The sequence below is a fragment of the Chenopodium album genome, chromosome 12 (genome assembly GCF_948465745.1).
Source record: "Chenopodium album chromosome 12, dcCheAlbu1.1, whole genome shotgun sequence".
Classification (NCBI taxonomy): Eukaryota; Viridiplantae; Streptophyta; class Magnoliopsida; order Caryophyllales; family Amaranthaceae; genus Chenopodium; species Chenopodium album.
In genome coordinates this window covers 49,168,261-49,181,313 of record NC_137845.1, presented here as the reverse complement: position 1 = coordinate 49,181,313, position 13,053 = coordinate 49,168,261, and the positions used below count along the sequence as shown (strand labels likewise).

At 35.8% G+C, this 13,053-nt stretch overlaps 1 protein-coding gene across 1 annotated transcript; it reads right to left on the bottom strand.

Annotated features, from left to right (window-relative positions):
• Positions 1-12,050: 12,050 nt before the first annotated feature.
• LOC145571258 (uncharacterized) lies at positions 12,051-12,698 on the bottom strand. Its single transcript, XM_081630325.1, has one exon. It carries the CDS (start codon positions 12,696-12,698, stop codon positions 12,051-12,053), a length of 648 nt encoding a protein of 215 aa, XP_081486451.1.
• Positions 12,699-13,053: the final 355 nt, after the last annotated feature.

Sequence of the window (13,053 nt, the reverse complement as noted above, 5' to 3'; positions counted from 1 at the left end):
CAATAATATTTTTAAGGAAAAAAAACCCACCACTACATATCATCCCCCTCCCCCACTCCCACTTTGGTCCACCGCACAGTCAGCATAGACCACCGGCCTCCCCTATAATTTCTTTCTTTCTCCGGTAATCCGTGAAAAGACGGATTTAAACCACCTGCAAACTATTTTGTACCTAATGTATTCCGATTTTGGCGAACCGATGGAAGGGTGAATGTAAGAATACGATTTCGAACTGAGTGAATATAACGCGATTTTCAATTCGATTGAAGGGTGAATTAACGACTTCTGGGGGACATACAGTTGAATTAGATGAATTATATTAACTGGCCGGTATTTATCAAAATCAATCTTCATTTTTTCCCACCTCCTAACCACCGGTCACCGCAAACCCACCCACACCCCTCCCAACCTGAAACACGTAAAAAAAAATAGAGAGAGATGGGCGAGGAGTTGATCGAGGCGGCGGTGGTGGGATGGAAGAGAGAGAAAGGGATCGACGGTAGTGAGAGGTCATCGGTGGTGGTAGGCGAGGGAGCTGAGGTACATGTGATGTGACCAACGGGAGTGGGGTGGGGGATTGTTCTACGGTATAGGGAGGGGAATTATTAAAATATTAAATAAATAAAAATAAATTAAAACAATTAAATATGATTAAATTTTAAAATGAACCAATCACGTTATGCATGTGGCGTATATAACCTGAAAAACCGGTTACCTTCCAAACTAACAGGTCGTGACTTATTTTGTGAAGATATCATGTAAAAATCGACTTTTTTGGGTTATTCAAAAGGTTGTCTTATTTTGAGCTAACCGCACAAAGATTGGCTTATTTACGATAAATTTTCCTATATTTTACTAAGAGTTTGTTTGGTAAGTGTTTCAATATGAGTTCTTAAGATCCAATAATTTGAGCATGGCTTTTATTACGCAATTGAGGGGTATAATACTGTATACCTAAGCGTATTATCCTGCTTGTATATGTAACATATATAATATATGAATGTAAACACCCGTATTAGAGTAAGCTCTATCATAATCTAGACAAGTTGTAATATGAATGATGGAAATGTAATCAAAAGAGAGCTCACTACAAGCGAAAATCAAGAAGAAATTTATGTAAAGACTATGTAATGATTAAATAGAGAAAAAAGCTAAGTTTGAAATAAACTTTATATATGCATCATCCATATAAGTGAATAGAAGTTTATTTAATCATAATAGTTCATGTTCATCATCATCATAAGTGAAGTTTATTCCATCAAAAATAGTTCATGTTCTTCATCTTCATTCTCAATTTGTAAATTTGCAATTAATTCTGTCATTTTTGGATGATTTGAAATTTTTAGGAAAAGAAAAATATTGTTTGACGTTGATATGTTTTGTGTAGAACTTGTTATTTAGGTCAGTTATAGACTTGTAGTAAATTAGCCTTAAAGTTTTTACAAGTGGTATGGTACGGTGCATGAGTTGATAATTGTAAAATTTTGGATTTTATTTTTATCTTTTTGAGATTGAACAAACAATAAAACAAAAGTGAAGGAAAACTTTGTGATACAAATACAACAAGAAGATACAAGGAAAACATCATGGCACAACTATTAGGTGTACAGACTTTTGTTAGGTTTTGGTAAAACATCATATAGCATCTTGTATAAATTAAATGATCGACAAACTTGAATTCAGTATTTGGACTTGCAAACAACGAAAGCACCATTAAGCAACCTGCAAAATTCGAGGTGTATTCTATCATATCAATTTTGTTGCTCATATTCTACTAAAAATCTTATTACGCACAAAAATGTTATTTGTCATATGTAAAATGTAGGACTTTTTGTGAAGAACTACCTTATATAAGTCGGTTTTTGTGAAAAACTACCTTATTAAACAAATGTTGTAAAAAACTACCTTTTAAACAGTAGATATTGTAAGAAACTACCTAATAAAACAATTAATGTTGTAAAAAACTACCTTTTACCGAATTATTGCATTGAATAAGAGACGTTTAATGATATTTTCAATAATTTTTTCTCCTTTTTCCACCCAATTTCTCCATATCCCCTTTATAACCCCTAATTCTCCCTCTATTTTATTGTTAAGTTAAACAACATGGTAGCAACTTACAACACATAGATTTTTTTATAAGGTAGTTTCTTACAACAATTTTTTATAAGGTAGTTTTTCACAAAATTAGATGTATATAAAATAGTTTATCACAAAAAGTCCTAAAATGTACAACTTTATCAAAACCAACAAAGTAATGGGAAGTAGGATGAATTTAGAAAAAATAAATAAATAAAAAAAATGAATAAATAGGATGAAGGTATATAAGTTTTTTTTTTTTTTTTTAAAAATAAATAAAAAAAAAAAAAGAAAATTACATGCAAATGGAGTGAGTAGTAAACACATGCAACTCTATTACGGAGTATTCTCATATGTTATGTATAATTGAGAATACAAAAATATATTATGTAAATTTCAATTCCCCCCACAATTCAAGTCTTAACAAATAGGGATGATAAAGGAAAATGAAAGCTATCACTCATAAATCATACCTTTTCAAGTTTTCATAGAAGTAAAAAGATTAATTACCCAATGCTTCCAAGGCCGCCGCCATAGCCATAACTACTTCCATATGGAACATATTGATAACTATCACCCGTTCCAATCGTTCCAACCACCGTGATATTGTTTGACATTCGCCGGATTTGATTTTGAGCTAATTGAACTTGAAGGTTTGTCAAATGCTGTTGTTGTGCAATTTGCTCAAGACTAGGTTGATGAGTATGACCACCTATTGGTTGAAAGTTATTATTACTATTATTGTTGTTGTTGTCATCGTTGTTTCCTTGCATTTTCATGCTTTCTTCCATCCTTTGAATATGCTCATTAGATTGATTAGTGTAATTAGGTTGGGCGAATGAGGTAGGGGTGCTATAATAGTTATGTGGTAATTGACTATTTGATCCTTGATGGTAAACTGAACCCCTCTTTGCTTCTTTTTCAAGCTTTTTTATTGCTTTATTCAGTTTATTGATTTTTTTGTTGCATTTTTCTTGGAGACGACGGAAGAAGGAAGACATGGATTGAATTTAATGGCAATTATTGAATTTGTTTTATTTAGAATTGAAGGCGCATATATAATGGGATGATTAACAGGTTGTATGTTAAGATTGTTATGGTTGTGATTTTGATCCAAGGGCTAATTAGTGCATTACTATTTATAGCAAATTAATTAATTAATTAATTATTAAAAACACTACCTTTATGATGTGCATGTCGCAATTGGGGCAACTTGGGTTTTGTTTATACGTAGCTTATTTGCAAGACTTTCCACAACCGCTTTTGTAAGGTAAACTCAATCTTCAACAAATAAATTAAAAATCTTCTTGTTGTAAGTGCTTGGGACAAAGTTGCAAACTTGCCACAACCGGATTATATAATAAGCTGTCCTATTTTTCATTTTTAACAAAAGGTAGCTATTGTTAGTAGTGTAGTGGTACCTATTTTATAATGTACAATTAGTGTGCAAGTTTTTATTTTGTCATTCTTTCGTCAAAAAAATATGTATTAGTTAACTTTGACCTTATTTGTATATTTAAGAAGAAAAAAAAAACATATCAAAAGAGACTTAATTTGATACAATATGATTTTGTTTTATCTATCATTTATGCTTTAAGCAAATATTTGCCTGAATTGAATAGGTTGAATTGAACATAACTATACTGATCGAGGTAAGGAGTAGTACAGTAATTGAAAGGGGGAAATAAAGAAGAACCATTGTACATATTAGTACAACTGGTCCCTTGATAAAGAAGTCAAAAAGACTTTAAATTCAAAACAAATGTATTTATAATTTGATAAATATATAAATTAAAATTGAAGAAGTGTTATATTTAGGTTGGGAAATGAGCTAATTATCCTATGAAGGTTTGTATAACACTTAGGAGGAATTGTTAAATTTAGGTTTCAATATTTCTCTGTATATTTTTTCACACTCTCAATATCACGGCCGCATACATTATATAGCTAGGTATACTTGGAGGGCAAGACCAAGTATCCTAAGATAAGTCACAAGATACTCTAGGATATATTTTACCATATTCACAATTATCCTATTTCCTAAAATATATCCCAATACCCCCCTTCAGTTGGAGCAGCCAAATCTCGAATGCCCAACTTGTGTAGAAGAAACTCAAATTTTACCTTTCCCAAGGCCTTGTGAAGATATCTGCCAACTGAAGAGTTATAGGAACATAAGAAGGGGATATAGTACCATCCATTATCGCATCCTGGACAAAATGGCAATCTGCCTCAATATGCTTTGTGCGCTCATGGAACACCGGATTCTGAGCAATATACAAAGTAGATTGACTTTCACAAAATAGGCACATCCCATTCTCATGACGCACACCTAAGTCTCGAAGTAGTTGTTTCAACCACTTTAACTCACAAGTTACACCGTTCATCGAACGATATTATGCTTCTGACGAGGTTTTAGCCACTGTGGGTTGCTTTTTGGTCTTCTACAACACAGGGGATAGACCAAGTAACACAAGCCAACCAGTCAATAAAGGATCGACGAGTTAATGGACAACTCGCCCAATCTGAATCACACCAACCTTCCAACTGTAAAGCACTATCAGATCTCAATAGAATACCCTGACCTGGATTTTTCTTCAAATATCTCACAACTCGCAAAGCTGTAGACCAATGCTCTACTCTAGCATTTTGCATAAACTGAGATAGAATATGAACAGAATATGTCAAATCAGGTCTAGCCACAGACAAATATATCAAGCGACCAACAAGTCTGCGATACTTCTCAACATCCTGCAACAGTTCACCCGTTGCCAGAGCCAACCTGTGATGTTGTTCAATAGGGAACTCTGTAGGCTTTGCATCAAGTGATACGAACTTTGCAATAATATCCATGGCATACTTTCTCTGACAAATAAAAAATCCCTAACCCAAGAAATATTTCAAATGTCCCAAGTCTTTCATTTTGAAACATTTCCCCAAGTATGCTTTAAAATTAATCAAAGCAGTCTTGTCGTTGCTTGCAATGATTAAATTATCGACATACACCAACACATTCACCTGTAAATTCCCTTTCGTTAAAGTAAATAACGAATAATCAAAATATGACCGTTTAAAGCCATAATTTTTCAATGTTGTAGTCAGTTTTGCAAACCAACATCTAGGAGCTTGTTTCAAGCCATACAACGATTTTCTCATCCTGCATACTTTATCAGAGTTATTATTTTCAAAACCAGGAGAAATTTTCATGTATACCTCTTCCTCCAAATCTCCATGAAGAAAAGCATTGTGGACGTCCATTTGATGAACCTCCTAATTTTTCACAGCAACAACAGCAAGAAAAGTTCGTACTGTTGTCATCTTTGCCACCGGAGCAAATGTCTCATTGTAGTCTAGACCCTTGTATGGAATAATTCAAGCATCCCATACTTGAGCCCCACTGTGATCATACACTTAAGTATGGTGGTGTCCAAAGGGAAGGAAACTAGAGCAAAAGAGGTCGCCAACGAGTTTTAGGAACTTGTAAACCGTTCACAAGGAAAAGGTTATACCCCTTCACGATCCATGAGATCGCTAACTCCATAGTGGTTCGTAACCATGACTGGATATTCAGGGATGAAGGTGCAAATCCAACCTAAAAGAGATTGAATCTGCCCTAAAAATAGGCCTCAACTTTATTCTTCTCATATTCATGTGAGCTTTCTGACTAACATACAATCATTATATTAATTCTAAACCTGTTTAATCTATGTTGGTTGAATATTAATGCACAAACAAATCTATTATTGGTGATCACTTGAATTAAGATCATATTAGCCTAAATAAAATTATTAATTATCTTATTAAGTGTGATTTCAAATACGAATTCCCCTTTAAACCTGCAAGAGAAGGCGTGATCAAGCAATAACAATAATATATCATCAAGGAACATAATAATATTGATATTACAAATCATCATCATCATAATAATATTCAATAAAGCATAATAATATTATTAGCAAGATCCTAGGCATGATACTAACAAGATTAATAACAAATTCGAGCATGTCAATAAACAATAAAGATCAAAGCTTTAGCCCTAACATGATACTAACATGATATAAGAAATAGGAAACAACCTAATAAACATGATACTAGAAAGCAATAAATAACATCCTAAGATGATACTAGGAATTAAAACAATCTAAGCATGCTTTCTAAAGATATAGAGCAATGAAATTACTCACTTTGTTGCCTCGTATCTCTTTCTATCAAAACAATACATACTTTGGTAACTTCAATGAAAATATTAAACAGTAAATCTAATCAAGGAATTGAAATAGGATTTGGGACCAAACTCTCAGAAATTATCAACCTTTCACGTCTAGGGAGAAGACAACTTAGAACTTGGCTATGTGTGTATAAGTCTCGTGATGGACGAATATTGTATTTTGAAAAGGCTAATCTTAGAAATCAAAAGAGAGAAAGAATAAGCTTCTAGCTTAAGAGAGAGAAAGAATAGATGATTGTTTATTGTTGTTGGTGATTAAAACAGAGGAAAAAAGACCCTATTTATAGAGAAAAATGACCGTAAACGATTAGAAAAGAGTTAGAATCCAAATCGGAATAAAATTCCTTTTGGCGCGGCAAGATAAAAAGTATCGTGGCGTGATAGGATTATCGCGTCGCGATAAAAACAGTTTTTTGTGAATTTTGTTTTTATCATAACTTTTGATCCAGAAGCCCAAATAAGTCATATAATATGTAGTTGGAAAGCTCTTGAAGTCTAATTTCCAACCCAATTAGAATCAGATTAAAATCTTTTGTAGAATAAAAGATATGGCCGAAATAGTGGAAGGGTATTAGTTTTGGATAGAGTTTCGTATTTCTTTCATATCTTTTTCGTTATAGCTCGGAATTAATATTATAATATATAATTGAAAAGATAATTTAAAGATCTATCCAACCATTTAAGATTTGAATAAAAATTATGAGGCACGAAAATAATATTTGAACATATTCCATTTCGCACAGAACAAGGAATCTCAAAAAGAGAAATTTTATTCAATTTCAAATTCTTTGATATTTATCTTTCAAAAAGGATAATTAAGATCTTTTAGAAAGTTATAGAAGCTTCTAATTAATCCTAATTAGTTTAGGAATAGAATTAATCCTTTGGACCCTCCACGTGATCATTGGGTCGTAGGTAAAATCCTTTTTGAGGCTAGTTTAGTATTTTGGTCATAACTTCCTTATTATTCATCGGAATTGGGCTTATAATATATCGTTATAAAGGTCTTTTCAAACCCTATCCAACTACACCATCATTGGACCCATATCGTGGACTAAACTAAACTGGACTGGACGTTTTTCATAAATAGGGTACGAAAAGAAAGATTTTCAAAAACAGAAAGAAGTATTTTTCTTAAAAGCAGAGGAATTCACGAGATACTTTCACATTTCGCTTTGTTCGATAATCAGTGACGTGAAAGATATTCATCACTGGGTTTGGTTTTTGGGGAGACACAAACAGGTGTCTACAACCCTCAACTTGATGATGACCAAATATGACAAGTCTCGCCTTAAATCTCTGCAAATTACCATGTTCATCATATTTTTCTTCGTAGAACCATCTACTACCAAGTGCCTTATTTCCGGGTGGAAATTTCTCAAGGGTCCAAGTACCTTGCTCTTCAAGAGCATTAATTTCATCAGCCATGGCTTTGCGCCACCCCTCATGCCTCATGGCCTCTTTAAAGTTTCTCGGTTCAGTGCCTCCTGTAATAGCAGCTACATATTTTCTATGTTTTACAGAAAAACAATGCAGGTCAACAAAATGTGTTAAAGAAAAATCAGTACCTGAGGAAGTGGTTGTCACGGGCGAAGATGGATTTTTCTTCCGTATGGTGTGAGTAACATAGTCTCGAAGCTTCACCGAAGGGAACTTGTCTCGCATCCCTTTCCCTAAATTTTTGTTGAGGTTCAAGTGGCTCATTTGCGCCTAACACAGCTGCTGCTAGCTGATCAGAGGGCTCGGTGCTGGAGTCTAGAAGCTCAGGGTCGTCGTTGTAGCTCACACCAGCGTCAACAGGCAAACCAACGAGCTGGCCAGTAGCTGAAGTGTTGCTGCCAGACCCCTCCGCAAGCTGTCTGGTGTGCAGCCCCCCTTCAAAACCTCATCACCCCTGCCAACATCCTTATTCTCACGATCATCATGAACACTCTCATGCTCACACCATTCGTCATCACTATGACACTCATTCACCACACACCCTTGTTGTTGATGTTCACTAACAGGGCTAGTAAATGGAAATATGTTCTCATGAAATAGCACATCCCGAGATACAAAAAACTCTTTAGTCTCCAAATCATACACCCTCCAACCTTTCTTCCCAAAAGGATATCCCAAGAAAACACATCTCCTACTCCAACTAGCAAATTTATCACCTTTGCTACATTGATTAAAAGCATAACACAAGCACCCAAAGACATGGATATAATCATATGAAGGAGATTTCTCAAAAAGAACATCAATAGGCATTTTATAGTTGACCAATCTAGAAGGTATTCTATTGATCAAGTGACAACTAGTTTGCACACATTCACCCCAAAATTTCAAAGGTAAGTTAGCTTGGAACCGTAAAGCCCTTGCTACATTCAATATATGTTGTTGTTTTCACTCAACCCTCTGTAGGTGTCGTTCGAAGTGCGCCTACGTAAGCATGTTGTAAATATGCTTGGCACTCATAGGAAGTGGGAATTGACATAATACGATTAAGGACAAGGAAAGTAGGGAGCCGCCAACAAGTTTTTAAGGAACTTGTAAACCGTTCACGGATCATAAAAGGTAATCACGATAAAGGGACAACGATGGGAAACAACGATTGACCCGTGAAGGTTACACCCCATTCATAATCCATGAGATTACTAACTCCACATGGTTCGAAACCACGAAAGGAGGATCGGGGATGATAGTACGAAGTGAGTCATGGAGTCACATTCGCCCGTATTGGTCTCTACTCGATTCTTATTGTGAAAAGTATTCCTGCGATCTCAAAGGCATGCAAACAAAGATTCAATTTGCTCCAAACTATTATTAGGCTAAATTGGTTGAATATTAATGCAACATATAATTCTAAAATATCGTGATCACTTGATTTAATAACAAGATTAAAAAGGAACCTAAACCGGTCGTCCAAATTATCTTATTAAGAGTGATTTTCAATTACATATTCCCTTTCAACATGCAATATGGTGATCAATAAATATAATAGAATAAACATTAATATTGGAAGCAATTTAACAATAAATTGTTAGTCAAATCAAATATAAATTAACCTAATCATGATACCAGCAATATAAAAATAAAATAAGTAATTAAATTAATTACTCTCATTCCGTGCGTTCCTTTAAATTGCTACATCATGAATAAATTGTTAGTAACTTCAATAAAAATATTAATCAAATTGAAATTAAATTAAATTAAATTAAAAGTAGAGTTGATTTGATTCAAACGCTCAGTTAATTATACCTTTCACGCCTTGATTTAAGGACGGAACCTCGGGTTAAGTATGGACTCCTTGGAGTGCTTAGGGAAGGAATAATGTAATTAGGAATATAGGTTTAAGGCTTAGAATATGAGAGAGAGAGAAGAGAATGATTTTTTGGTGTAGAAGAGAGGAAGAGAGAATGATTTTGTGTAGAGAGAGAGAGAATGATTTTGGTACCCTGAACTATAGAAAAGAGGGGGGTATTTATAGAGAAAATGAGCTGAGGGAACACACGGAACCCTAGAAAGATAAAACCCTAAATTTGGGTGCCGTGACACGTCAGTAGTATGCCGCGACACGGTATAATTTAGTGTGACGCGGGGTAATTTGGTGTGACGCGGGACAGAAATAGGCCTAAAAGATAAAACACGTGAAGTCTTACACACGGGGAAAACACGGGAACTTTCTATGACACGCCAGAAAATGTCGTGATGCGGTAAAGTCCACTGTGGCGCGGCACGTGGCGCCGTGTCACGGTGTACTTTTTTTGAAATGCGTGAAGAATTGCAGAAAATACACGAAAAATGCACCGTGACACGGTGTGGAGTATCGTGTCACGGCAACAAGCACCGTGCCACGTCACTTCTTGCCGCGTCGTGGCATTTTAGCTGCTGCGCGGTAATTTCAGTTTTTTACGCGTTTTTAAAACTACGATAACTTTTGATCCGTAACTCGGAATAAGGCATATAATATATCATTGGAAATCTTATCAAGTATACTTTCCAACTAAATTAGACTCAGGTAAAAATCATTTGTATATTTTAAGATATGGCTGTTTTAGTGAAAGGGTGTCGGTTTTGGGCCGAGTTTAGTATTTTGCTCATGTCTTCTTCGTTTTAAATCAGAATTGGGCTTATGATATATTAGTGGAAAGCTTATTTCAAGGCCTATCTAACCAAATAATAATTGGATCAAAATTATAGGGCCACAAAATCAGTTTCTCTCGGTTTTGTGATGTAGACACGAAAAGAGGAAAACAAGTTATGGTGTTGGGAAATAGCTAGGAAATGGATTGGTTTATGAAATGTATTGAATGGAAACATGGATTTAAGCACTCCAAAGATTAAATACTCAACCCGACCAATAATTGCGGTGAAACGTTGTTCATCATCGGGTTTGATTTTGGGGAGACATTTTTAGGTGTCTACACCCTCCCATTTTGTTAAGGTGTGTCCACACAAGAAGTTTCAAATAATATCCCATTGTCAAAGAAATAATTTTTCAAGGAGTAGAATTCCGTACTATTATCACTTCTAACAATTTTAATTTCTTGATTAAATTGACGTCTAACCATAGAAATAAAATTGAGAAACATGTATTCAACTTCTGTTTTATTATTAAGCAAATAAGTCCAAACACCCCTAGAAAAATCATTTACGATAGTGAGGAAATAACGAGCACCACAAGACGATGGAATCTTGTAAGGGCCCCATAAATCCACATGAACAAGTTTAAAACTACGACTAGTTTTACTATAGCTAATGGAAAACTACTTCTATGTTGTTTTTCCCTAGGGCATACATCACAAGCCTTATTTTTAAAAATATTACTAGAAAAACTAACGACCGGAAGAGATTTCGTAACTTTTGTCGAAGGATGTCCCATTCATTGATGCCAAAGTCGACTCGAAGATTTCCCGTCCACAACCAAAGCCTTCACCATAGGAACATCACGGAAATAATAAAGTCCATCTTGTCGTTCACCCGCTCCAATCACCTACCTCGTCGTTAGGTCCTGAATAACACAAAGTTTGTTAGTAAATTGCATAATGCAATTAGATTCATCACTTAATTGAGTCACAAAAATCAAATTGCAATTCAATTGGGGTACAAAAAGAACTTTGTCTAGCTTCAAGCCCCCAAGCAAAATCACCGAGCCAATTTTTTTTGCATTAGCATTTTTCCCATCCGGCAATCCCACCGGACAACTATTCATATTGACCACATTAGTCAAAAGAGATAAGTCACAAGTAACATGATTTGAGGCACCGGTATTGATAATCCAACCCAAATCATCCTTACCATGGAGCTTGGGCTTGATTGAATTCAAATGGTCCAAAAGTTGTTGAATTTGGGCCGAAGTCACACCCATAAGAGCGTTGCCATCTGCCGCACTACTTAGGCCATAATTCGTGGTTTGTGAGGAGGCTTCCTGTTTTGTTGGCACGAACTGAAGGAGAAGTCCCCCCTTCCCACTATTTCCAGCACCTGCTCGCCCCCCTCCACGGTTGCTGCCAGATGCACCACGTCCCAGACCACAACAACCACGGCCTCTGTCACCCCACCACTCCGAATATCCGTGACTCTGGAAACATGAGGTCTCATCATGACCCTCGCGATTGCAATGAGCACAGAATTTGTCACTCTTATCAGCCAATCGAGTTCTCGCCTTCGAATCAGATTGTAATTTGAAGGCCATTACATTCTCACGAGCCGAACCAGTAGAGGACTCATCCCCACATAACCTCTCTGCCTGAGATACTTGCTAGTATGCCTTATCAATCCCTGGAAGTAGCTCTTGAGCCAAAAGTTGTCCCCGAATTGGAGCATAAACATCATCTAGTCCAATCAAGAAGTAATGAACATAGTCCTCTTCTCGAATTTTCTCAACTTGTGCAACAATATTGCACGTACAATTACCACAGTCGCAATTTGGAACAGAGATATAAGTGTTCAACTCATCCCAAATCTTGGATAAACGACCAAAATAGGCAGCCATCGGTTCAGTCGGACCTTGTTTGCAATCACCCAAGGTTTTCTTCAATTGACACACACGAGTGCCACTCATCACACAAAATCGGTTCTTTAGATTGGTCCACAAAAGTTGAGCATCCTCATAGTCACCAATTGTAGATCGTACCGTTTGGTCCAAGGTGTTTAATAACCAAGAGACCAACATAGAGTGTACAGCCACCCAATCTTCTAGCTTCTCCGAGTCACTCGGCTTCTTCACGGTTCCATCTAAGAAACCGTACTTCCTCTTCGCCTTCAAAGCAGTACGAACTGCTCTCGCCCATTCATCATAGTTGTCTCCTCGAAGTTGAATTGGTGTGATGACATTCCCTAGACCATCACTGGAACCAAGATGATAAGTCAAATCCACTTTCGTTTTTCCTCCATCACCACTAGTCATATCTCAAGAATATTGAAAAGAAAATATTCTCATAATTTCCACAAACAAGTGTTCTGTATGTGCGTGAAATTGGTTGAAACCTTGATTGAAAAAAAAAAAATCACAAATCCTCCCAAAGTGATACGTAAAACATGAACTTTATATGTAAAAAAAATTTTGGATCTCAACTAAGCTCTTGATACCATGTTAAATTTAGGTTTCAATATTTCTCTATATATTTTTTCACACTCTCAATATCACGGCTGTAGGCGTCGTTCGAAGCGCGCCTACTTTAAGCATGTGTGAATATGCTTGGCACTCATAGGAAGTGGGTATTGACATAATACGATTAGGGATAAGGAAAGTAGGGAGCCGC